Below are 25,433 nucleotides of genomic sequence, written 5' to 3' on the forward strand. Positions count from 1 at the left end.
GTGCCATTCTGTACCCAGCCACGTTGCTACCCCCTCCCTTCTGAGAGTGAGGAAATTGACATACCTTGTTGTATCTTCTGGGAGGGGGAAGAGATGAAAGGACGGGTATATCTGACTGATGTTCCCTTATCTGACCCCCAAGGGAAACTATATGTCGATGACTCTTGTTTTAAGTTACCAGATGGCACTAACACAGCCGCATATGCAATCACAACACTGTACACGGTAGTTGAGACTATCAGTCAGCCCAAGCTGCAGAGCTTGTTGCCCTTGTTCGAGCCTGTGAGTTGAGTGAGGGACTGGCTGTTAATATCTATACTGACAGTCAGTATGCATGCAGATCACCCATAATTTGGGACGGCTCTGGGCAGAGAGAGGGTTTCTCACTTCCCATGGGATGAAGTTCCAGCATGTGCCCCTTTTACATAGACTCTTGTCGGCTTTGACACTCCCCAAGAAATTTGCGATAGTAAAGTGCAGCGCCCACAAGAAAATTACTGACGATGTGGGTATGGGGGATGCCTTTCCAGACCAGACAGCAAAGGAAAAAGCCTGAATAAAGATGAAAAGGATGTTTGTAGCAAGTCTCGCTAGGTGGGTGCCCGAGGTCACCATGTTTGAGGATACGCCAGAGAATGTCAAGGAGATACAGAGTGAGGCAATGATTGAGGAATTAGCAATATGGCAGGAAAGCACAGCACATTTGGATGAGGAGGGCTGTTGGACTGATAAGTAAGGGAAACAGAGATGCATGCTACCCGATGCATATGTTCTTCCCATAGTCACCATGGTGCACGGGCCAGCTCATATCAGTGCTAAAGGTATTTGTAAGTTGTTAGACCCTGTATGGCAAAATGATAATATCCCAAAGACTGCCACTCATTTGGTCAAATATTGTATGGTGTGTATGATGCACAATCCTGGAAAAGGTACCCCTAATTTTGCACCTCCTACTTTCCCTTTTGAGGCCCTCCAGATAGATTATATAGAGATGGATCGAGTCAACAATTTGAAATATGTGTTAGTGGTTGGTTGTGCATTTCCCATGAAAGAAAATACAGCCAAAGCGACTGCAAAAGTACTCCTGAAGGAGTTCTTTCCTCGCTTTTGCTTGCCCTGTTTGATTTGGAGTGATGATGGAAGTCACTTTATTGCCAGAGTAATTCAGTTAGTATGTGTGGGACTACATATCAGAAAGAAGTTTCATGATGCAAACCACCACCAGTACGCAGGTTTTGTTGAGAAGTACAATGGTACTCTCCAACTGAAATTGGCAAAGATTCAGAAGACCACGGGGTTGCAGTGGCCAGATGCTTTACATTAGCCCTTTTGGCCACAAGAACTACAGCGCATTCTAGAACAGGACCCGACGAGGTCGTGTATGGGCGCCCGGCAAATGTCTAGGGCATCCCGCGTCCTCGTAGATTCTCTGAAATTGAATACCCTCTGTTAGTTGACTATTTGAAGGAGGTAACTAAATGTTTGCGTTCTATTCACCAACAGATCAAGGACTCTCTTCTGCCAGCACCCGAGGGGCCAGGACATGATATTCAGCCTGTTGATTTTATACTAATCCGGAATTTTCAGAGAAAGAAGTACTTGGGGCTGAGGTGAAAGGGGCCAGTCCAGGTCCTGCCTGCCACCGGCACTGCAGTGAAGGTCACTGGCTGAAAGAACTGCATTCACAGTCAGTTCAGTAGTTCTTTATTCGGTGATTAAAAAACACCGTAAAAGCACATATATACACAGTTTAAAACACAATTAGATAGTCAGATCTGTGCCCCAACCAAATTTACACAAAATAGTTTTAAAAGAAAGGAGTCTTGGCTAAAACCAATGATTAACCCTGTCCTCTTGTATTCCTTAGCCTCAGAGAAACTGTGATAAAATTCATGATACAACACAATGTATGGGGATCATTTGTTCTTTGCAAGAAAAGTAAAGCAGCTTTAGCATGTAGAAACTTGGCCTATTTGAAAATGTCCACCAATAACCTACGCCTAGGTATCGCACACTGGGTATGAGTGTTTGATTGATTCAGATGCTCCATCCATCACCACCATCTTTTGTACTGCTTTTGGCTGCCATAAGTGTGGCAGGGTATGCTCAGACGTGAGTCCCTTGCTCACTTTGCCACTGGATTCAAGCAAGCCGGGCTGAAGACGGCTGGAATGCCAGAAACCGATCATAGGATGCTTGATTCCGGTCCAGGGAAGACATGGCTTGGCAGTTTGGGCTGGACTGTTTCCATGAGGCACAGGGTCAAGACTGATTTGCATATGGCCATGTCTGAACTCGGGTGGCTTGGTGAGCAAAATAACGATGGATTAAACCCAGATCTGTGACTGGGGGTGAATGTTTTGCCATTGTGCAATATTCCATCCATCATCTTGTGTATTTTGCTGTTCACTCTATGTGGGAAGGGTATGCCTAGATGTGGGTCCCGTGCTCACTACGCCACTGGAGTCAAGCTATCCTGGCTGAAGACGCCTGATAGCCAGAAACCGGTCCTAGGATACTTGATTCCGGTCCAGGGAAGGCATGGCCTGGCAGTTCGGGCTGGACTGTTCCCATGAGGCACAGGGTCAAGACTAATTTGCATATGGCCATGTCTGAACTCGGGTGGCTTGGTGAGCAAAATAACAATGGATTAAATCCAGACCTGTGTCTGGGGGGGAATGTTTTTGCCATTGTGCAACATTCCATCCATCATCTTGTGTGTTTTGCTCTTATTGTTCCACACTTCTCAACCCAAAGCAGAGGACGCCCAAGCAAAGGACACCCATCCATGATACTAATGCTGGTATTCTGACTCAGAAGGAAATAGGTAGCTTCATGCAGATAGACAAGGGTATATTTGAGGACTCCTCTTCCCTTGATGCAGAATACATGGATTGCTTTGAATTCTGAAGACTATTTGCTGTATACATGCTATGCTACATTCCATATTTTCTCAATTTTTATTGATTAGCTTCCGCTAAAAGGATAGTGTAGGAAATGGGACCCCCGGCCGGCCAGGGCTTGCGCCACAGCCAGTCAGAGACCGCCACTCCTATGTAAAGTCCACCCCTGCTCACCCTCTAGGTAACGCGGCGCGAGCAGTCAGGCCTATCTCGGAGGACATGTGTGAAGCATTTGCGCACGCACCCACCAACAACAACATCCAGGGCCTCCCACAAAAGGAACTCCACACCAAGTATATATGAAAATAGTCTTTGTATTAAGAAGGACACATAGGAACACACACTTTACAATGTGCCAGAGGCACGGCAGGGGTTACAAGGGAAAAGGTACAGGGCAGGGCCAAGGGGCCCCTGCCAGGGGTATGCACATGATGGATCTGGCATTAGAACACATATCAACTGGGAACTTCCTAGCACTAGCAGTAGAACCCACTCTGACCAGGAATCACATACATGGGACATCGGGTATTCAGGAGGGAAGGGACAAGGTACATAACACAACAGAGGCCCCCATCAGCAGGGCAACACATAATAACTCTCAGCATCACATTGATATTAGCCAGTAGCATTCCTGGGGCAAGGGCGCCCAAGAGTCTCGATGTTCAGGGCAGGCTGCAAGTAGCCAGGGGCAAACCTAAACGTGGCAGCTGCCCACAAAGTGCTGGGTAGCTGAGGGGCATCGTGGGAGCCTTGCAGGCTCTGGGGAAAAAGGCGCCAACCGGTGGAGCCACTCGGGCTCAGGGGCACGTTGGAGCCTCTCGGGACTCGGGTCAAATGGACCACGGGGGAGCCTCTCGGGGCTCAAGGAGACAAGGGGCAATGGTGGAGCCTCTCGGGGCTCAAGGGCACATTGGAGCCTCTCGGGGCTCAGGGAGATGTTGGAGCCTCTCGGGGCTCGGGCCAAATGGATGGAGGTGGAGCCTCTCGGGGCTTAGGGGCATCGTTGGAGTCCATCCAGGACTCAAGGACAAAGGGAAGGGCCCTCTGGACCTTCGCGGACACGCGGCACTCCCCGGCACAGGAGCGACTTGGAGCACGCCCGCACTCACCGGCTGTCAGAGGCGGCGGCTTCTCGTGGCTTCCTTCCTTCGGCTGGGCTCCTCGGCATGACAACGGTGGGCTCTCTCCCCTGGGGGGGGGAAGACTTGCCCAAGGACAGCACTCGTCCCTCAGCAGGCAGGACTGGGTTCCCCGACCCGGCGGTAGAGTTTTTAGGCTTTTTGGCGCGCGTGGGGAAGCCCTCAGACTCCGGCCAATTCCTGCGCGGCCCAGCGGTGACGTCACCGGAGCTCCGGCGGCCCGGGCCAATGGGCGTGCGGCAATGCTCTCTCCGGGGCCGCCAATGACAGCGCGGCTCTGGATGGGAAGGCGGGTGCAGCGCCTCACAGGCTAACTCGGGGCTGTGGCGGTGACGATCTCAGGCAATGTCGGGTGGGCACCGGTTTGTAGAATATAGCGCTCCCAGCGCTAGCCCATGAATGAAGTGCCCCAGAGCGTTGAGAGGGCAGGAGTCAGCGTTTCCAGGCGCGGGGCGGAAGGGACCGCGCTCCCCAAGCACTGGGGGGTCAAAAGAAAGCGCTCCCAAGCGCTAGACCAAGTCCATAGGTAGTCCAGGACCTCAGGTGGAGCACAGCAGCTCCTGGAAGGGAAAAGACCATCAGCAGTCCAGGAGTAGGGCAAGGCCCAGGGAGGCAAGCCAACCCCGAGCCCAAGCAGCAGCAGCCCCTGGTAGATTCAAGTTGAGAACAAGAACAACTCCAGAGTGTCACAGCACCCTTTTTATACACACATTCTTGGTCTGAAGGGGCAGGCAGGGAGAGAACCAGCTGGAACTGGTTATGGGGGGATTCTTTACACTGGCCAGGCTAGGAACATCAGACGCACCCCAGGGGGTGGAGCCAGCATTGTGTGGGGAAAACCCAGCCTCATTCATGACACTCAAACCAGACAGTCAATCCACAAGCAGATCCAGGCGCACTCCTCCCCTCACATCAGCATGCTAAACACTCCATTCACCACCGGGGCAGACCCTCCCAGATTCTGGGAGCCAGGCTCACCAGCCAGCCCCAGCCAATCATACGCCAGGCACACATTCCACAAATATGCCAACTTCTAAAAGGGGGACTTTTACACTAGACACACTCATGCCACATATACAGTTGCGCAGCATTCAATCTCACGAGTTCATACATACCAGACTTGACCCTGCACACCCTACGCATCGGGAACTACCGAGGACACATTCATTCCCAATGCATTCCTATGGAAGGGTAGGTCTCTCTCTCTTCACACGCACTCAGAGGGGGAATCACCATCCCCAGGTTACATATATCATAAAAACTTCAGGGGTGGACCTGCCAGAAGGGCCAAGTCCAACACATGCCCCTCCCAGCCCAAACGCAGGGTAGACCAATCACTACCGTGATGGACTTCCCTGCTGTAGGGCGATAAAACATGGACGCAGGCCCGCACTGCCGGGACACCCTCCAGTTCTACGCCACATGGACCGATAGACATACACAGACTAAAAGTTAAAAAAAAAAATAATAATAATGAAGACATAGGCCCAACCAGGCTACCCACCTGGTACTCCTTAGTTGTCCATGACTAGGACCAGGCCCTAAGCCACCCAGATACCACTGATCCCTGCTAATCCGAAGTAGGGGATGGTAACCCCTGGTCCACAATAGCCGTTCTCCACTCCCTTTCTCAGTGTAGCCACGACTACCACTGTTCCTTCCACCTAGGGTCCGCACCCTCAGGCTAGCCAGAGGTCACGGGCAAGAATGCCCCACCCTACCTCTACTTCTGAGGTTCCGCGCTCTCCCAGGAGAAACACCCTCAGAACACACTCTCCTACCAGTCTTGGAACTTCCTCCCTCCACTGGTCTTCCACCTGGGAACTAAGTGTTCAGCTCTCCCCAAGGCAAGCCGCGGCCGAGCCAGCAGGTCTTCCTTGTCCGGGATACAACTTACCATACATTCAACAAGATGAGCCGCGGCAGCGCCAGCAGGTCTCAGTGTTCAGCTCTCCCCAAGGCAAGCCGCGGCAGTGCCAGCAGGTCTTCCTTGTCCGGGATCCAACTTAACATACATTCACCAAGATGAGCCGCGGCAGCGCCAGCAGGTCTCAGTGTTCAGCTCTCCCCAAGGCAAGCCGCGGCAGTGCCAGCAGGTCTTCCTTGTCCGGGATACAACTTACCATACATTCAACAAGATGAGCCGCGGCAGCGCCAGCAGGTCTCAGTGTTCAGCTCTCCCCAAGGCAAGCCGCGGCAGTGCCAGCAGGTCTTCCTTGTCCGGGATACAACTTAACATACATTCACCAAGATGAGCCGCGGCAGCGCCAGCAGGTCTCAGTGTTCAGCTCTCCCCAAGGCAAGCCGCGGCAGCGCCAGCAGGTCTTCCTTGTCCGGGATACAACTTAACATAAATTCAACAAGATGAGCCGCGGCAGCGCCAGCAGGTCTCAGTGTTCAGCTCTCCCCAAGGCAAGCCGCGGCAGCACCAGCAGGTCTTCCTTGTCCGGGATACAACTTAACATACATTCAGCCAGGGCGACACCTGACGCCTAAAACACATTCAGCGGTGTACGGAACACATGATGCGTCAAACACATTTAGCGGGGTAAGGAGGGACACCTGACGCATAAAACACATTCAGTGGTGTACGGAACACATGATGCATCAAAGACATTCAGCGGGGTGGGTAAGGACAGGATTATCGTTGATTCAGAAAGCTCCCCATCCCAGAGAACTTACACTCCATGACTCAGCACACCTCAACATTCATCCACACACCGTCCCCTAGACTGGTAAGACAGTTTTCTACCGACCCTGATTCCTCAACCTGACCCTTGTGGCACAGGTACCATTACTCTAGGGAAGGGACAAGAACCATACACATTTGAACACAATTACGCAGTCACCACTGGATCCCACCCTTCTGGTGAATCCAGAAAACCATATTGTACTAGGGAGATGATTTACCCTCCCAAGCTAGGGACACCTAACTCACAGTGTACACGCACACTTTTTTCCACAGAACAGACATTTAAGTAACCTTTAAAACTTTCCACAGAACAGGTATTTCTATTAATCTTTAAACATTTCCACAGAACAGACATTTTTAGCAACCTGACCTGACCCCATGTGGCACAGGTACCATTACTCCAGGGAAGGGACAGGGACCATACACATTGAACACAATTACGCTGCCACCACTGGATCCCACCCTTTTGGTGAATCCAGAAAAACACATTGCACTAGGGAGTCAAGTCAAGTCAAGTCAGGAGATTTATATAGCGCACTACATACCCATAGGGTCTCAAGGCGCTTGAGGAAGGGTGGGGAATTACTTGTCGAATATCCAAGTTTTAAGTTGCTTTCTGAATGCTAGGTGGTTCTGAGTAAGGCGAAGGTGAGTGGGAACTGAGTTCCAGGTTTTAGCTGCCAGGTAGGAGAAGGATCTACCTCCCATGGTGGTTTTGTTGATGCGAGGTACAGTTGCAAGGGCTTGGTTGGAGGATCGTAGCTGACGGGAGGGGGTGTAGAAGGACAGTCGTGTGTTGAGGCATTCGGGTCCAAGTTCGTAAAGTGCTTTGTGTGCGTGGGTTAGGAGGCGGAAAGTAATCCTCTTATTTACGGGGAGCCAGTGGAGGTTTTTCAGGTGACTAGAGATGTGTTCTTTACGCGGGATGTCTAGTATGAGCCTGGCTGAAGCGTTCTGGATGCGTTGGAGTTTTTTCTGAAGTTTTGCGGTGGTACCGGCGTATAGGGTGTTTCCGTAATCCAGGCGGCTCGTGACCAGTGCGTGGGTGACCGTTTTTCTAGTTTCAGTGGGGATCCAGCGAAATGTTTTTTTGAGCATGCGAAGAATGTTGAAGCAGGATAATGAAATGGCGTTGACTTGTCTGGTCATCGAGAGTGAGGAGTCCAGGATGACGCCCAGGTTCCGTGCGTGGTCCGTCGGGATGGGTGCTTTTCCAAGGGCCTCTGGCCACCAAGAGTCATCCCAGGCGGAGGGGGAGGTGCCTAAGATGAGGACTTCCGTTTTGTCTGAGTTCAGTTTCAGACGGCTGTGCTTCATCCACACGGCTACTTCTTTCATTCCTTCGTGTAAGTTGGTTTTGGCGGTGTTAGGGTCTTTGGTGAGTGAGAGGATCAGTTGAGTGTCGTCAGCGTAGGAGATGATGTTGAGATTGTGTTGGCGAGCGATGGCCGCAAGGGGGCTCATGTATACGTTGAAGAGGGTGGGGCTGAGTGACGATCCTTGTGGCACGCCGCAGATGACTTCAGAGGCCTCTGACTTGAATGGTGGGAGGCGGACTCTCTGGGTTCTTCCGGTGAGGAACGAGGTGATCCATTCCAGTGCTTTTCCTTGGATTCCGACGTTTCTGAGGCGCTGTAGAAGGGTGCTATGACAGACTGTGTCGAAGGCAGCGGAGAGGTCGAGAAGGATGAGGGCGACTGTGTCTCCATTGTCCAGTAGAGTTCGAATGTCGTCTGTTGCTGCGATAAGTGCGGTCTCAGTGCTGTGTTTGGCTCGGAAGCCAGACTGTGAGGAGTCGAGGGATTTGTTGGTTTCGAGGAAGGTGGCGAGCTGGTTGTTGACAGCTTTCTCGATGACTTTGGCCGGGAATGGAAGAAGCGAGATGGGGCGGTAGTTTTTGAGTTCGGTGGGGTCAGCTGTGGGTTTTTTCAGAAGGGCGTTGAGTTCTGCGTGTTTCCAGCTTTCTGGGAAGGTGGTGGAGTTGAGGGAGCAGTCGATGACATCTCGGAGGTGTGGTGCTATGATGGAGTCTGCTTTGTTGAAGATGTGGTGAGGGCATGGGTCAGTTGGGGATCCTGAGTGGATGGAGTTCATCAGGCGGATGGTGTCCTCAGTGGAGATTGGGTTCCAGTCGTTAAGGATGTTCAAGGGGGGTGAAGGTCCTGCAGAAGGTTGGGTGGGTTGGTCTCCGGGTCGGTTGTCGAAGCTGTTGTGGATGTCTGCGATTTTGTTGTGGAAGAAGGAAGCTAGGGAGTCGCAGAGGGCTTGGGAGGGGGTGATGTCGTTGGAGTTGGCTGATGGGTTGGTAAATTCTTTGACGATGTTGAATAATTCCTTGCTGTTGTGGGCGTTGTTATCTAGTCGGTCTTTGAATGCGGCTTTCTTGTCAGACCGGATTAGTTGGTGGTGTATGCGGGTGGCGTTTTTGAAGGCGTCCCTGGTGCTGGTGTTTGGGTCTTTTTTCCAGGCCTTCTCGAGGGAGTGACAGAGTTTCTTCGATTTCTTAAGATCATCGTTGAACCAGGAGGCGTTTTTGCTGCCTAGTTTGATTTGACGTTTTTTCAACGGTGCTAGGATGTCGGCGCTGTTGGATAGCCATTGGGTGAGGTTAATGGCTGCTTGGTCGGGGTTTGAGGAGTGGGCGGGGGGGTTTAGAAGAAGCGATGAGGAGATCTGGTCGATGGTGATTTTGTTCCAGTTTCTTCGCAGGGTGGGTTGAGGATGGTTGTGGATTGTGGTCTTATTGTAGATAAAGTGAACGCAGCTGTGGTCCATCCAATGAAGAGCTGTGGTGTGACTGAATGAGACAAGTTTGCTGGAGGTGAAGATGGGGTCGAGTGTGTGACCTGCAATGTGGGTGGGGGTAGTGACAAGTTGTTTGAGTCCGAGGTTGGCAAGATTGTCCAGAAGGGTGGTGGCGCTGCTGTCATTGCTCTTTTCCAGGTGAAAATTGAGGTCTCCCAATAGAATGTAGTCCTCGGAGGGGAGGGCATGTGGGGTGATAAAGTCAGTGATGTCGTCACTGAATTGTGCACGGGGTCCTGGAGGCCGGTAGAAGAGGGTGCCTCTGAGTGTGGTCTTGGGGTCGGTGTGGATCTGGAAGTGGAGGTGTTCGGCGCTGGCAAGGTTGATGTCTGAGCTGGTTGAGATGCGGATGGAGTTCTTATGGACGATAGCGATGCCTCCTCCTGTTTGCTTGATGCGGTCCATACGGATGATCTTGTATCCTTCCGGGATGGCAATGGTGATGTCTGGGGCTAAAGAGGCATTCATCCATGTTTCTGTTAGGAAGGCGACGTCCGGTGAGATGGTGTCTAGTAGATTCCAGAGGTCGATGGCGTGTCTGTGGACCGAGCGGGTGTTGAGCAGGATGCATTTTAGGTGGTTGGTGTCAGGTCTCTGTTGTTGGTGGATGAGGAGTTGGTTTTGGTGCCGTCGAACTTGCAGGAGTTGCAAGAGAAGGGTCAATGGGTGTGTCCAGGAGCGGCTTGGACGCAGTTGGGGGAACGGCCAGGGTTAAGGGCTAGGAGGGTGGTGGCATCGTAAGTGATGCGAGTGGGCTGGGCATTACGGGAACCAGGGGGTCTGGCGCTGGGCGCAGTCCAGGCGCGGATGGGCGTAGACGGGCTTACCTTTGGCGCACCTTCGGCGCGGCCGTAGCGCGTGGACGCTGCGCGTTGGGACATTGGTCATAAATGGAAAGTGGAGGGGGCGGAGCGTGGGAGGGGCAGCAGCTGGGAGGTGGTGGCGGGAGGAGGGGCGGACCAGGGGAAACAAACAACAAGATGGAGGGTCAAAGGCGAACAGAGACAGGGGCAGCAAATGCTCAAATGCGCTGAGTGTGCAGGTTAATGAAATGTAAGCACACCAGCCTCAGTGTAGCGGTATTAATTATAACAGCCTCAGCAAGGTCGCGCTATTAATTAAATAAGATAGTGCGGCGCTACGCGAGCAAAGCGCTACAAGGCTGCGAGGATCAGCCAAACAAAGCTATAAATGTTACAGAAATAACGATACCGCTAAGGCGACAGAGCTTGGCAGCTGCAAGTCAACAGGAGCGTGGGGGAGCAACCGATCTGAAGGAAGGTCCAGGCGGTCACAGTCTGCTCGCGGGAGAGGAAGGTTAGAAATCGTGGGTGGGAGGGGCAGCAGCTGGGAGGCGGTGGCGGGAGGAGGGGCGGACCAGGGGAAACAAACAACAAAATGAAGGGTCAAAGGCGAACAGAGACAGAGGCAGCAAATGCTCAAATGCGCTGAGTGTGCAGGTTAATGAAATGTAAGCACACCAGCCTCAGTGTAGCGGTATTAATTATAACAGCCTCAGCAAGGTCGCGCTATTAATTAAATAAGATAGTGCGGCGCTACGCGAGCAAAGCGCTACAAGGCTGCGAGGATCAGCCAAACAAAGCTATAAATGTTACAGAAATAACGATACCGCTAAGGCGACAGAGCGTGGCAGCTGCAAGTCAACAGGAGCGTGGGGGAGCAACCGATCTGAAGGAAGGTCCAGGCGGTCTACCCTCCCGAGCTAGGGCCACCTAACTCATAGTGTACCAGAATACATTTTTCACAGAACGGACATTTAAGTAACCTCTTAAAAACAATACTCTCCTCGCTTTGCGACCATTTACAATGCAGAGTTTTGTAGGGAGGCCAGTTATCGTTGTGGTACTGCGCAAACACAAGTCCGGATCCCACCGCTAGCCACCAGTGTCAGTGTAGGAAATGGGACCCCCGGCCGGCCAGGGCTTGCGCCACAGCCAGTCAGAGACCGCCACTCCTATGTAAAGTCCACCCCTGCTCACCCTCTAGGTAACGCGGCACGAGCAGTCAGGCCTATCTCGGAGGACATGTGTGAAGCATTTGCGCACGCACCCACCAACAACAACATCCAGGGCCTCCCACAAAAGGAACTCCACACCAAGTATATATGAAAATAGTCTTTGTATTAAGAAGGACACATAGGAACACACACTTTACAATGTGCCAGAGGCACGGCAGGGGTTACAAGGGAAAAGGTACAGGGCAGGGCCAAGGGGCCCCTGCCAGGGGCATGCACATGATGGATCTGGAATTAGAACACATATCAACTGGGAACTTCCTAGCACTAGCAGTAGAACCCACTCTGACCAGGAATCACATACATGGGACATCGGGTATTCAGGAGGGAAGGGACAAGGTACATAACACAACAGAGGCCCCCATCAGCAGGGCAACACATAATAACTCTCAGCATCACATTGATATTAGCCAGTAGCATTCCACAGGCCAGCTGGCCTTCCTGGGGCAAGGGCGCCCAAGAGTCTCGATGTTCAGGGCAGGCTGCAAGTAGCCAGGGGCAAACCTAAACGTGGCAGCTGCCCACGAAGTGCTGGGCAGCTGAGGGGCATTGTGGGAGCCTCGCAGGCTCTGGGGAAAAAGGCGCCAACCGGTGGAGCCACTCGGGCTCAGGGGCACGTTGGAGCCTCTCGGGACTCGGGTCAAATGGACCACGGGGGAGCCTCTCGGGGCTCAAGGAGACAAGGGGCAATGGTGGAGCCTCTCGGGGCTCAGGGGCACATTGGAGCCTCTCGGGGCTCAGGGAGACGTTGGAGCCTCTCGGGGCTCGGGCCAAATGGGCGGAGGTGGAGCCTCTCGGGGCTCAGGGGCATCGTTGGAGTCCATCCAGGACTCAAGGACAAAGGGAAGGGCCCTCGGGACCTTCGCGGACACGCGGCACTCCCCTGGCACAGGAGCGACCTGGAGCACGCCCGCACTCACCGGCTGTCAGAGGCGGCGGCTCCTTGTGGCTTCCTTCCTTCGGCTGAGCTACTCGGCATGACGATGGTGGGCTCTCTCCCCTGGGGGGGGGGGGGAAGACTTGCCCAAGGACAGCAATCGTCCCTCGGCAGGCAGGGCCGGGTTCCCCGGCCCGGCGGTAGAGTTTCTAGGCTTTTTGGCGCGCGTGGGGAAGCCCTCAGACTCCGGCCAATCCCTGCGCGGCCCAGCGGTGACGTCACCGGAGCTCCGGCGGCCCGGGCCAATGGGCGTGCGGCAATGCTCTCTCCGGGGCCGCCAATGACAGCGCGGCTCTGGATGGGAAGGCGGGTGCAGCGTCTCACAGGCTAACTCCGGGCTGTGGCGGTGACGATCTCAGGCAATGCCGGGTGGGCACCGGTTTGTAGAATATAGCGCTCCCAGCGCTAGCCGATGAATGAAGCGCCCCAGAGCGTTGAGAGGGCAGGAGTCAGCGTTTCCAGGCGCGGGCGGAAGGGACCGCGCTCCCAAAGCGCTGGGGGGTCAAAAGAAAGCGCTCCCAAGCGCTAGATGAAGAATGACCAAGTCCATAGGTAGTCCAGGACCTCAGGTGGAGCACAGCAGCTCCTGGAAGGGAAAAGACCATCAGCAGTCCAGGAGTAGGGCAGGGCCCAGGGAGGCAAGCCAACCCTGAGCCCAAGCAGCAGCAGCCCCTGGTAGATTCAAGTTGAGAACAAGAACAACTCCAGAGTGTCACAGCACCCTTTTTATACACACATTATTGGTCTGAAGGGGCAGGCAGGAAGAACCAGCTGGAACTGGTTATGGGGGGATTCTTTACACTGGCCAGGCTAGGAACATCAGACGCACCCCAGGGGGTGGAGCCATCATTGTGTGGGGAAAACCCAGCCTCATTCATGACACTCAAACCAGACAGTCAATCCACAAGCAGACCCAGGCTCACTCCTCCCCTCACATCAGCATGCTAAACACTCCATTCACCACCGGGGCAGACCCTCCCAGATTCTGGGAGCCAGGCTCACCAGCCAGCCCCAGCCAATCATACGCCAGGCACACATTCCACAAATATGCCAACTTCTAAAAGGGGGACTTCTACACTAGACACTCTCATGCCACATATACCGTTGCGCAGCATTCAATCTCACGAGTTCATACATACCAGACTTGACCCTGCACACCCTACGCATCGGGAACTACCGAGGACACATTCATTCCCAATGCATTCCTATGGAAGGGTAGGTCTCTCTCTTCACACGCACTCAGAGGGGGAATCACCATCCCCAGGTTACATATATCATAAAAACTTCAGGGGTGGACCTGCCAGAAGGGCCAAGTCCAACAGATGGTCTGTTGAAATGTAAATGTTATCCATTTGTTTTGCTTGCATATTTCTCTATGTAAAGTTAGCATTCGCTGCACCATTTTAAGTTGAGCCGCCATTTTGAGCTATAATCAAAACTAACTTCTGTCTCACTTTCTGTCTACTTCAGCTGAAAGCAGCTGCAATAGTTTTTTTTGTTTCTTCTAGGCTGAGGTTCGCTGTGCTAATGAATACACTGTCTTTGCTAGTGCATACCTTTCCTTGTAGATAGGCATGCTCCTACCCTTAGAGCTGTGGGTGCAGGCAGAGTAACTTTGACGCTGAAACAGCGTGTACCCAGTCCCAGGATTGCAACTCATCCTTCTGTATCTCCTTTGTTCACCAGCTACCAACTGGACATTTCCGGTCTGGGCATGCCTTTAGTGGTTCTGAAGATGTACATTATGTGTTACCAGGTTGGCAGAAGACAGTACCTCTGCAGCAATCTAAGGAGGCTGGTCAGACTGGACTCCACTCAAGTGTAACTTTAATAAATAGTATAAATACCTTTGGTTTGTATACTTGACTGTCTGACAGACTCTCCAAATTTTATGGAAGCCTGAGAGGTGGTCGCGAGTGACCTGAGTGACCCTAAACGGGCCACTTCCTTCAGTGGTTAGGGTAAGGAGGTGGTGGTGGTTATGGTGGTGGGTATGGTGGGAATAGGGGGCTGGTGGTTTGGGATTTGGTGGTTATAGTGGTGGTTAGGGTGGGGTTGGTCAGGAAGCAGGTGGTGATGGTTAGGGTGGAATCTAGAATGAGGGTTACAGTGGTTGTAGTTAGGGATCTATAACAACAAAAATTGAGGGAGGGCCAGAGGGATGTTTACAGACCAGGCCTAGGTTATATCCCTCAGTTAAATTAATGTACAACAAACAAACCTAGGGGTCTAAAGAAGAGGTTCATAGAGTAACTTCTAGATCAATCATCATAATGTCTATAACAATACAACAAGATGAGTCAGGACTAATTAATTCATATGGGAAATGAAATGTCAACAATGGACCACCAGTGATTGTAGAGGAATTATATTTAGGATTCCCATCAAAAGTTCTCGTGATGATCAATATTATCACTTGGTAATCCTAGAGGGTCTTAGGTCTCTAGATCATTGAGACCTCGATCGTACCCTTTATCCAGCCGGAATTCCGACCTGCAAACACTTTATGACCAAGTGACTCTGATCTGATGGGATCAAGTGCAGTGTAACAACATAAGAAAAGGTAGTGAATATGTTAAAATAGGATAGAGAAACCACAAAAAACTTTATTGAACAGGTTCTCTTCCATTTAAAACCAAGAACAGTGCAATAATATATGTGTCTGCAGTTCAACCAAATACCTGCATGGGGGCCAACATGTTTCAGCCTAAGTGGGAAAGGGACCCTAGGCTTTCTTCAGGGCCTCTGTTCTAAATCATATATGCTACTGTGTGTAATTGAGACAAAACATTTTTTAATAAAGAAATTGAGTGAGATAGCTAAACAGATAAAAGGATATAGTTTTGTATCATCTGATAGTCCTCCAAGGGTCAAGTGGTGTGTGAGACATCTACAACAATAAACACATAATGGGCACGTTGTTTAGAAACATCATTTTCCCAGGACATCTGTCCCATCACTTTAAAAGCAAAGAGAGTGTCTACTCACCCAGTGTGCCCGGGGAATGGACCTCATCTCTCCTGGACCCCGCTCTGTGAATGCAAAACATCCTGGACTTAGATACTCCAGAGAGAACAACTCTGTCCTGCACTGTCCTGTATCCAAAAAGTATAAGCCCAGACTGGCTACGTCTTGCATTCTGGAGTAAAAACTAACTTCCCTAATCCTGTCCACCAGGGGCTAAAACCTCTTAGGTCTCCTACCATCCCTTGGAAAGTAATGTATTTTAACACTAGGTCTAGGTGTGTTATAGTCTTATATTGATTTACTGTATAAGACGATATATTTGGTTAAAAGAGACTCTCAGCACAGTCTCTCAGGTGGCATTGCATCATTGCTAGATATAAAGCCTCAAATTAGCAAGTAAGGCTAGAAGGTTAATCTGCAAGAAACTGGGAGCGATGCCTACCTGTCCGTCGTTGCCTCAAACCGGTCTCAAGTCAGGAGGAGGCAACGAACGGGACAGGAAATGCTCATTTCAAGCGCAGATGACTAATCACACGAGTGTAGATAATATCACGCCGGTTTCAAAAAGCTATTAGATAAACACGCTCCCAAATTCAATAAGGTGAGACTAGTAAGAAGGAGAGCTTACTTGTGTTAGATGTGTCTCTCTTCAGTAATCCGATCTGTAACTATCACCAAACTACGAGTGGCGTGTTCTCGCGAGAATCGGCTAGGGAACTACAAAATGATGTCATTGTGTAGTTCGGGTAATATACAGCTCACGAAACTATTCGACAGTTATTAAACAGGGCCCCAAATCACAGTGTGGACAAATCGCTCGACAGAGATTTTAGAAATCGAAAATTACCGTCTTTATAGTAGGAAAATAAACTATTTACTATAAAGACGGTAATTATCTCACTCAAGTAAGCTCTCCTTCTTACTAGTCTCACCTTATTGAATTTGGGAGCGTGTTTATCTAATAGCTTTTTGAAACCGGCATGATATTATTTACACTCGTGTGATTGGTCATCTGCGCTTGAAATGAGCGTTTCCTGTCCCGTTCGTTGCCACCCCCTGACTCGAGACCGGTTCGAGGCAACGACGGACAGGTAGGCATCGCTCCCAGTTTCTTGCAGATTAACCTTCTAGCCTTACTTGCTAATTTGAGGCTTTATATCTAGCAATGATGCAATGCCACCTGAGAGACTGTGCTGAGAGTCTCTTTTAACCAAATATATCGTCTTATACAGTAAATCAATATAAGACTACAACACACCTAGACCTAGTGTTAAAATACATTACTTTCCAAGGGATGGTAGGAGACCTAAGAGGTTTTAGCCCCTGGTGGACAGGATTACGGAAGTTAGTTTTTACTCCAGAATGCAAGACGTAGCCAGTCTGGGCTTATACTTTTTGGATACAGGACAGTGCAGGACAGAGTTGTTCTCTCTGGAGTATCTAAGTCCAGGATGTTTTGCATTCACAGAGCGGGGTCTCATATCTCCAGAGCCAGGTCCCGGAGAGGTGAGGTCGGGTCCCCGGGCACACTGGGTGAGTAGACACTGTCTTTGCTTTTAAAGTGATGGGCACATGTCCTGGGAAAATGATGTTTCTAAACAACGTGTCCATTATGTGTTTATTGTTGTAGATGTCTCACACACCACTTGACCCGTGGAGGACTATCAGATGATGGAAAACTATATCCTTTTATCTGTTTAGCCATCTCACTCAATTTCTTTATTAAAAAATGTTTTGTCTCAATTGCACGCAGTAGCATATATGATTTAGAACAGAGGCCCTGAAGAAAGCCTAGGGTCCCTTTCCCACTTAGGCTGAAACATGTTGGCCCCCATGCAGGTATTTGGTTGAACTGCAGACACATATAGTTCTTGGTTTTAACAGGAAGAGAACCTTTTCAATAAAGTTTTTTGTGGTTTCTCTATCCTATTTTAACACATTCACTACTTTTTCTTATGTTGTTGCACTGCACTTGATCCCTTTCAGATCAGAGTCACTTGGTCCTAAAGTGTTTGTAGGTCGGAATTCCGGCTGGATAAAGGGTACGATCGAGGTCTCAATGATCTAGAGACCTAAGACCCTCTAGGATTACCAAGTGATAATATTGATCATCACGAGAATTTTTGATGGGAATCCTAAATATAATTCCTCTACAATCACTGGTGGTCCATTGTTGACATTTCATTTCCCATATGAATTAATTAGTCCTGACTCATCTTGTTGTATTGTTATAGACATTATGATGATTGATCTAGAGGTTACTCTATGAACCTCTTCTTTAGACCCCTAAGTTTGTTTGTTGTACACTGTAGTTAGGGATCGACAGTGGCAGTTAGGGTTGGTTGGTGGTGGTACAGTGGTGTGGTAGTGGTGGTGAGAAGTTGTTGGTGAGGGTGGTGATGAGGTGGATAGTGGTGGTTAGGAAGGTGAGGGTTATAGTGGTAATTAGGGTGATGGTGGTAGGGTTTCAATGGTAGGGTGGTGATGGGATGGTGGTGGTGGTGGTGGTGAGAGTGGTTAAGATGTTGCTTGTTAGGATGGTGGTGGCAGTGGTTAGGGTGATGGTAGTGGTTGGGGTAGGGTGGTGTCTAGGGTAGTTGTGTGGTTGTCAGGGTAGGCTAGTTGTGGTGGTTAGGGTGGTGGTGGTGGTGTTTGAGGTTCAGGTGGTAGTGGTGGTAGATAGGGTGGTGGGTAGGTTGGTGGTGGCAGGCTGATTAGGGCGGTGGTATTTAGAGTGGTGGTTAGGGTAATGGTAGGGTAGGGGTGGCTAGGGTGGTGGTTCAGGTGGTGTTGGTGGTTAGGGTGGTGGTGGTGGTTAGGATGAAAGGAGTAGTGGTTGTTAGGGTGGTGGTTGGGGTGGTGGTGGTGGTGGTTAGGATCAGTGATGGTGGTAAGGGTGGTGGTGTTTAGGCTGTTAGTGGTTAGGAAAGTGGTGGTGGCGGTGATGGTTAGGGTAGGGTGGTCATGGTTAGACTGGTGTGCATGGTGATGGTAGGGTAGTGGTGGTAACGTGGAGGTTGAATAGAAGTGGTAGGGTGGTGGTTATGGTGGTGGGGATGAGGTTGATGGTTAGGGTAAAGTTGTTTAGGATGGTGATGGATAGGATAGTGGTGGTTGGGTGTTGTTGATATGGTGGCCAGGGTGGTGGAAGTGTGATAGTAGGGTGGTGGCAGGGATAGGCGACGTTACAACACATGCTATACATTGCATGCCATTACAACCCGGTCATTACAACGACCTCCTTGTTACAACACATACCATTACAACGCAAGCAACGACTTGCTGTAGGGGGCGCTGGATGTTGAAATAGTATAATTTACGTTTCCAACTCCAGTCTATGCAACAGTAGGGGAGGTGTTGGATTTTAAATCCAACACCTTCTGCCCCCTACAGCAAGGTCAGTAAAAGGAAATGCAGGATGCACGGATGAGTGGATGGGTGGATGTAAGGATAGCTGAGTGAAAGAATGGATGGATGAGGTAAAGGGAGGGTGGAAAAAAGGATGAAGGGGTGAGTGTAAGAGTGGATGGATGGATGAGTGAAAGGATGGATGGATGACTGAAAGGGTCAATGGATGGATGGGTAGGTGGACAGGTGAAAGGGTGGATGGATTAGTGAAAAAATGGATGGCTGAATGAAAAGGGATGGAGAGTGAAAGGAAGGATGGATGGATGAGCTAAAGTGTGGATGGATGATTGACAGGGTGGATGAGTGGGCGGAGGAGTGAAAAGATGGATGTAAGGGTGGATGAGTGAAATAATGGATAAATGAGTGAAAGGGAGAGTGTTGAGATGAAAGAAAGGATGGATGGATGGATGAGTGAAACTGTGAATGGATAGATGATTGAGTGAATGGGTGGATGGATGGATGAATAAGTGAAAGAATGGCTAGATTAGTGAAAGGATGGATGAAAGGATGGATGGGTGGGTGGAACAGAGGATAGATGAGTGAAAGGCTGGATGAATGAAGCAAAAGATTGGATTGATGCATGAGCGAAACGATAGATGGATGAATGAAAGGATGGATGAATGAAAGGGTGGATGGAGGGATGGATGAGGGACATAATGGCTGGATGCATTATGTAATGATGGATGATGGATAGGGTTGGAGATGGATGGATGGGTTTGGATATGATGGGCACATGGATAGATGGGTGGGCTGAATGGTGAAAGACAATGATGGATGAAAGAATGAATGGATGGAAAAATGTAAATGTGAAATGGTGTACATCAGCGGGTGGATGAAAGGCTAGATCTTTGGATGGAAGAGACAAGAGAGCTCTTCTGAGGTGGGTTGTGATGACTTACTTTTGCTTGCTTGGTGCCAAAAGAGCTTTGATACAAAGTGGGAGGTATTTTAATTTTCTGGCTACTCCCTTACCTATGTGTAGGATTTCTGTATCTGCCAGTGTTTATGTGTGGCATCTATACATCATACATATGACATTTTGAGTGACAACCAACTGCTACTTGAATGTTACATTAGTAATCGTACATTTTAGCATGTTTTGTTTTAAGTGTCATTTTCTAGAGAGAGCCTTATGGTGCCATGAGATGTGCTTGAGATGTACATTGTGTTTGTAGCAATAGGCAAGGTGTCCAAAATTAACAGTGTAATAGTGTATCCTCAGTGCCTTCTTTAAGAAAGCTGCAGGGAAACCACCTTTGTGACCTCTGTCAACCAGTGCTAGTCTCCAGGTATGGCAAACACATTGCAGCTCTCTGGAAATCTTCCAGAAATAAACGTTGACTCCATATTTTAAGTCTCTCTTGCTGACACACCAATAATGCGTTCCCTATAGTGAGTCTGTCACAGCCCCCCCACCCCACCACTTAGTTTACCACAAGAGCAAGAGCTCTTTAGTAACATCCCACAGCAATGCGCTGCGATAACTTTTTTATGACTCCGAGAGTATAAAACCAATTCTCTAGGTATTATTAAGGGGCCAGCTTCCAGTTTCTAGCTAAGAAACTGAGCAGTTCCACAGTAGTTTTGACTCAAAACCTAATTGCTGATATTTTTTCTCTGTCCAGAAGATACAAAGGCCTAAACTCTCATCTCCTAGTAGCAACAGAAACAAACAGCACTGTTACACTACTACAACAAGTTCACAAACTTGTGTAAACACTCTCACACCAAAGCTGTTCACTTCCTTATTCCTAACTGGCTTCACTAATGGTTCCAAAATATGTGCATCATCAACTTTCCCAGTCATAGTAAAAGGAATTTTAATGAAAACTTTCACTAGCACAGACTTTCACCGCAGGAGGTCTCAAGTTGCTTCTTTATAACACATGCAAGTAGTTCTTTCTGCTTTTATTTGCTTGCCTTTTCCTGTTTCCATCATAAATTGAGCAGTGCAAGATTTAAATGAAAGGGCTGGGTCACTTCAGTGATGCCAAAAAAGATTAATAGTACTATGATGCCACTTTCTGTGACGTCATATGCTAATTAGAGGGGCCTCACGTCTTTCGTTTTGCCCGGGCCTCAAAAGTAATAGGACCAGCCCTGCAGGCAGGAGCATGTGCAAGCTTCTCATACACAGACAGATGTAGTACAGTTAGCAGCATTTCCTTCACACAGGGAACAGGTCCAAGATACACAGCAAGCAGAGCAAGCTTCCCTCACATACAGGATATACCTTGAATGTTTGTGATTAACATATGACTGGCAGCATAACTACATTTACATTTTTAAAAAAATAAGATATCTGTATAAAATTGAAGGTTTGTAAAGTTGTTTTGCCCAGCAGGATGGCACTCTATAAGAGAGGGTAGCACTCTAGTTATTTATTAAACACCTAGGATTTTATTAGAAGTGGCAGACTTCCAGATTTCATCCAGTGGGATGTGCCGACACCAAAAGGCGGGCCATAAACTGGCCCTTTCAAGGTGGCCCGTCTGATAATTCCAGACAGCCTTGTCCAACAATAGATTTCACCTCTTACACAGGTTGAGCGCATCTCCCCAAGCAATTTGGTTCTCTTCCAGTAACCTAGGGTTGCCAGTCAGGGTTTAATTGAGTGTTCTTATGTAGTAGGGTACCAAGGAGATTAATGAAGGCCAGAGGGATGGAAGGGAGGAGAGAATAGATATGGACCGCAACAGGAGAATTATATTTTCCCAGGAGCAAGTAGCTCAGGTTCCAACTTCACCAATACGTACCACACTGTAGAGTACCAATTCACATTAAAGTGGATCAAAGTGTTATGCTTCTTATAATATGTTAAATGCAGCAGTCTTCGCAGGAAGGCAGAGTATGTGATAAAGCGTGTCACTTCCTGCCCTAATGCCATTTTCCTGTCTCTGATAAACCCATTTGCCGTAAGCCAACTGGAATGTTGTAACTGCTTACTACTGGGACCTCCGCTGCCCTGCCCAGAGACATTAGCTCCCTATTACAAGAGCATTAGCTTTCCAGTGAGCTTGGTACTCACCAACAATACCTATTAGCACACTTCACTAGGAACAGGCAGAATGGCTTTCCACCAAACACTGGGCACAGTATTGTATTGTAATGTAATTGAGCCCGATTCACAGAACTAACTTAAAACAAAATCCTAAACTTACTACTTTTGGTATTCACAGAAGGCATTTAGTAGTAGTAAAGTTATGATTTTGTCTTAAGTTTGACTTAAGACAGACTTAAGACAGACTTAAGACAAACTTAAGACAGACTTAAGACAGACTTAAGTTAGGATTTTGTCTTAAATTTGTCTTAAGTCTGTCTTAAGTCTGTCTTAAGTCTGTCTCAAGTTTGTCTTAAGTCAAACTTAAGACAAAATCATAACTTTACTACTACTAAATGCCTTCTGTGAATACCAAAAGTAGTAAGTTTAGGATTTTGTCTTAAATTAGTTCTGTGAATCGGCCCCATTGTGTTTATATAGTGCTTCCTACCCCTGTTAAGACATTGAAGTGCATTAAGGCTGAGAGTACACTACTCCGTAAACCAAAATGAGTAGTTAGTCCAGTGTTTATTAAATATTGTTGCAAAATTTTGGGTGATTGTGTAAGTCCAATGCTCTGAGGAAATGTAAGCATTGTATTGAGTTTCTAGTGCTGGTTTAAGTAAATAGGAGTTAGATGTGATTATTCAAAGAAGTTCATGCAAGTGGAAAATGGGATCAGTAAAGCGGTAGCGGGAGTTAGACATTGTGAGAGTGCAAGGAGAGGTCACACAGAAGGAGGACTGTGGTTTGTGGGAGCGGAATGAGTATAATGTGGGAGAGAAGAGACCCTTGAGGGTGTCACAGAGATGACCAAGACAACGCAGGAAGCGATCCAACATGTGAATTCAAGCACAACTCTGAACATGGACTATTGAGACATAAACCACGGTTACAAACACTACCACATCTAGAGGTTATGTACTGCAGGAATAGTTACTCCGAAGGAGAATTTACGGCAGTAAGGAAAGGTATGGTTAGTTTACTGAAGCCTTGTAGAGAGTAAGGCGGCTGGCATGTGACAGAGTAGGGTACACTCCGGTACAAAGGTAGGCAGAGGTTGGAGTGTAAGGGAAGTATAATTCAAAGAGAAAGGCAGGTGAGATAATAAACCGCAAGTATGAATCAAGCTAAAATACTTGGGGGCAGAATTATGAAGGCCTTGCGCCGCCGGTGCGTCATTTTTAACATGGAAAAAAGTGTCGCACCGGCGGCGCAAGTCCTTCATAAATCTGCCCCAGGGTTTTTTTTAACACTGTGATAGGATGCACTCTGACAAATCATAAACAGTAAAAAAAAAAAAAAAGTTGAATGCTGATTATCTGTGGGCAGAGTACAAGCTCCTGATTGTGCGAGAAGCTATCGTGGCTCGGCTCCTCCCTATCTAACTCAATCCATGACACCTGAGGGGCCAGCAATGGGCCCCTGGACCTGGGCTCACCAATAATTCATGTATGCGCTTCTTAATCCTCACCCGTGTGCTAGAGACAAGGAAACCGGTGACACCACAGCTCAGGATGACAAGCGGAAACCACACTCTCATGTATGGCACCCACCCTGCACTCAGCCTACACACACCCCTTGACTGCACAAAGACTCGTGTGTGCGTCATCAAGGTTCAGATCCTTCGAGCTGTTCATACACCCTCACTGTCCGAATCCTCAAACCAATCTACCTCAGGAAAGACAGGAGTGAGGGGATGAGACTGGAGGGGACAAGGAAGAGAGACAGACATGCCATGGGCCATATAGTGGCCGAGGGCAGAGACAACTTGACGGTATCACTGCGCTGACCCAGTGGAACAAGACAACTTTGACAAGACAAAGTAGTGCTAAGGATGAAACAAAGCTCAGACTGTGGGCGTGGACTAATGAGCCTCAAACCACGCCCACTGAAATCACACGTGACAGCCTGGTGAGAAAGAAGACCTCTGGATGGAGACTCTCTCTCAGGTACGAAAAAGTAGAGCGGCACTCAAAGAACAGGTGAAACCCCAGAGACACAGATCTAGACCTGGTTGAAAGGAGGCCTGTCGATGTACCGCCCCCTGGGTGCAGACAACGAAAGATGCTGATCTAACACACTCTAGGACCCCCATGCCTACTTCGGACGATAACATGTGTAAGAACATCCCCATACTAGTGTAAACCTACATACCCACATTTCCTCAGACTCGGTATACACATTATAACTATGCATATGCTTATACACACGGTAGGTAATGCACACATTATATACCTGACACATGTACAAATACACAGATAGTCCTTTTGCCACTGAACATAGCACCCTTCCTCCACCCGGCACCAGTGCCTGGGCCCTGGAGTTCATTCTGGCATGGTTCGCAACATGTAAGCAGGCACATATAGGCAGGCCCATGGAAATGTCGTTTTGCACATAATTAAGGATTTGCATCATTTGCCACATAATCCATCATCTGCTGCATACTCTGCAGATTTTAACAAAACAATTGTGCTTCTAGCTTAAAAGGATCACAACTTAATAAAGAGCACGTGTCGCTGTGCAGTGGAGGCCCTTTGTGTAGGTTGGCTGGTCACCTTTCAGGAGCTTATTGCTGTATTTCTGTTTTAAAGTGGTACTAATGAGGTGAAACCTTATCTGGGGCAGTGTTAGCATGGGTAAAAATCACAAAATAATAGTATTACAATAAGTATAGCATAATGCAGCATAATTTGCGTTTTCTTGCGCATAAATTAATCGACCCATCTGCATAGTTTGGATCTCTACTGCCGCATAATTCCAGTGGCCCGGCATGTCAGTGCCACATACCTTCACACAAATGCATCCATGTATGCACAGACATATGCAGGCACACTCATATGAATTTATATAGACCCCACCCACCCCCTTACACGTGCATACGGATACACTCCATACCCTCTTAAACGTGTAGACTGACGCTCCCATTCCAACATCCAAAGGTGTAGAGACGCCAAGTCCCCCCAAACACCGAATACATACCCCAGCTGCGTGCCAAACCCGCCTTCCCTCGCACCCCTCAAAGGGCAGCGGCCATTGACCCTACCTGCGCAGACCCGAGGCAGATGCCGAGAGCCACCAGCAGACCCCGGCTCCCCTGCATGGCTTCACGGCCGTCCGATGGGCTTCGAGGGAGAGCAAGCTATGAGCGAAGTTTCGCTCCAAGAGATGTCAGAATAATCCCCCTGCCAGGCCCCCACCATGGCCAGCTGACTCCAATTGCTTCACAGAGCAGTAAGCGCAAGGCTGGCTGCTGGGCTCGGCCGGGAGGGAGCCGAGGGGGGCACGTTATTTTCACTAAAATGGTAGCATTTTCAAACTTCTTCAGAATTGTCCTGAGCATGCTGCGAGTTTGAGCTCTCCAGGGAATCGCGGTTCGTGTTTGAGTGATGTTTGCGGCCACATTTCCAGACTCTGCAGCCAGGACACCAGGGTAGCATGGCGCACACAGAGCAACCACGTCGTAAAAAGTTAAAAAATTGTACCTACCTCTTCCTGGAGGGAGTC

The 25,433-nt window shown here is 49.1% G+C and overlaps 1 protein-coding gene across 4 annotated transcripts in view; it reads right to left on the reverse strand.

The window, feature by feature from the left end:
- Positions 1–25,226, reverse strand: part of LOC147702493 (glucagon-like peptide 1 receptor) — a 461,965-nt gene extending 436,739 nt beyond the window's left edge. The window contains exon 1 of one of the 4 annotated variants that reach the window (XM_086928799.1): positions 24,973–25,226. In XM_086928799.1, coding sequence (XP_086784925.1) covers positions 24,973–25,029 — 57 coding nt within the window. In that variant the 5' untranslated portion in view covers positions 25,030–25,226. The remainder of the gene's footprint in view (positions 1–24,972) is intronic. The other 3 variants (XM_086928795.1, XM_086928798.1, XM_086928797.1) reach the window with 3 other exon arrangements.
- Positions 25,227–25,433: the final 207 nt, after the last annotated feature.

Source organism: Lissotriton vulgaris, chromosome 7 (genome assembly GCF_964263255.1).
Source record: "Lissotriton vulgaris chromosome 7, aLisVul1.2, whole genome shotgun sequence".
Classification (NCBI taxonomy): domain Eukaryota; kingdom Metazoa; phylum Chordata; class Amphibia; order Caudata; family Salamandridae; genus Lissotriton; species Lissotriton vulgaris.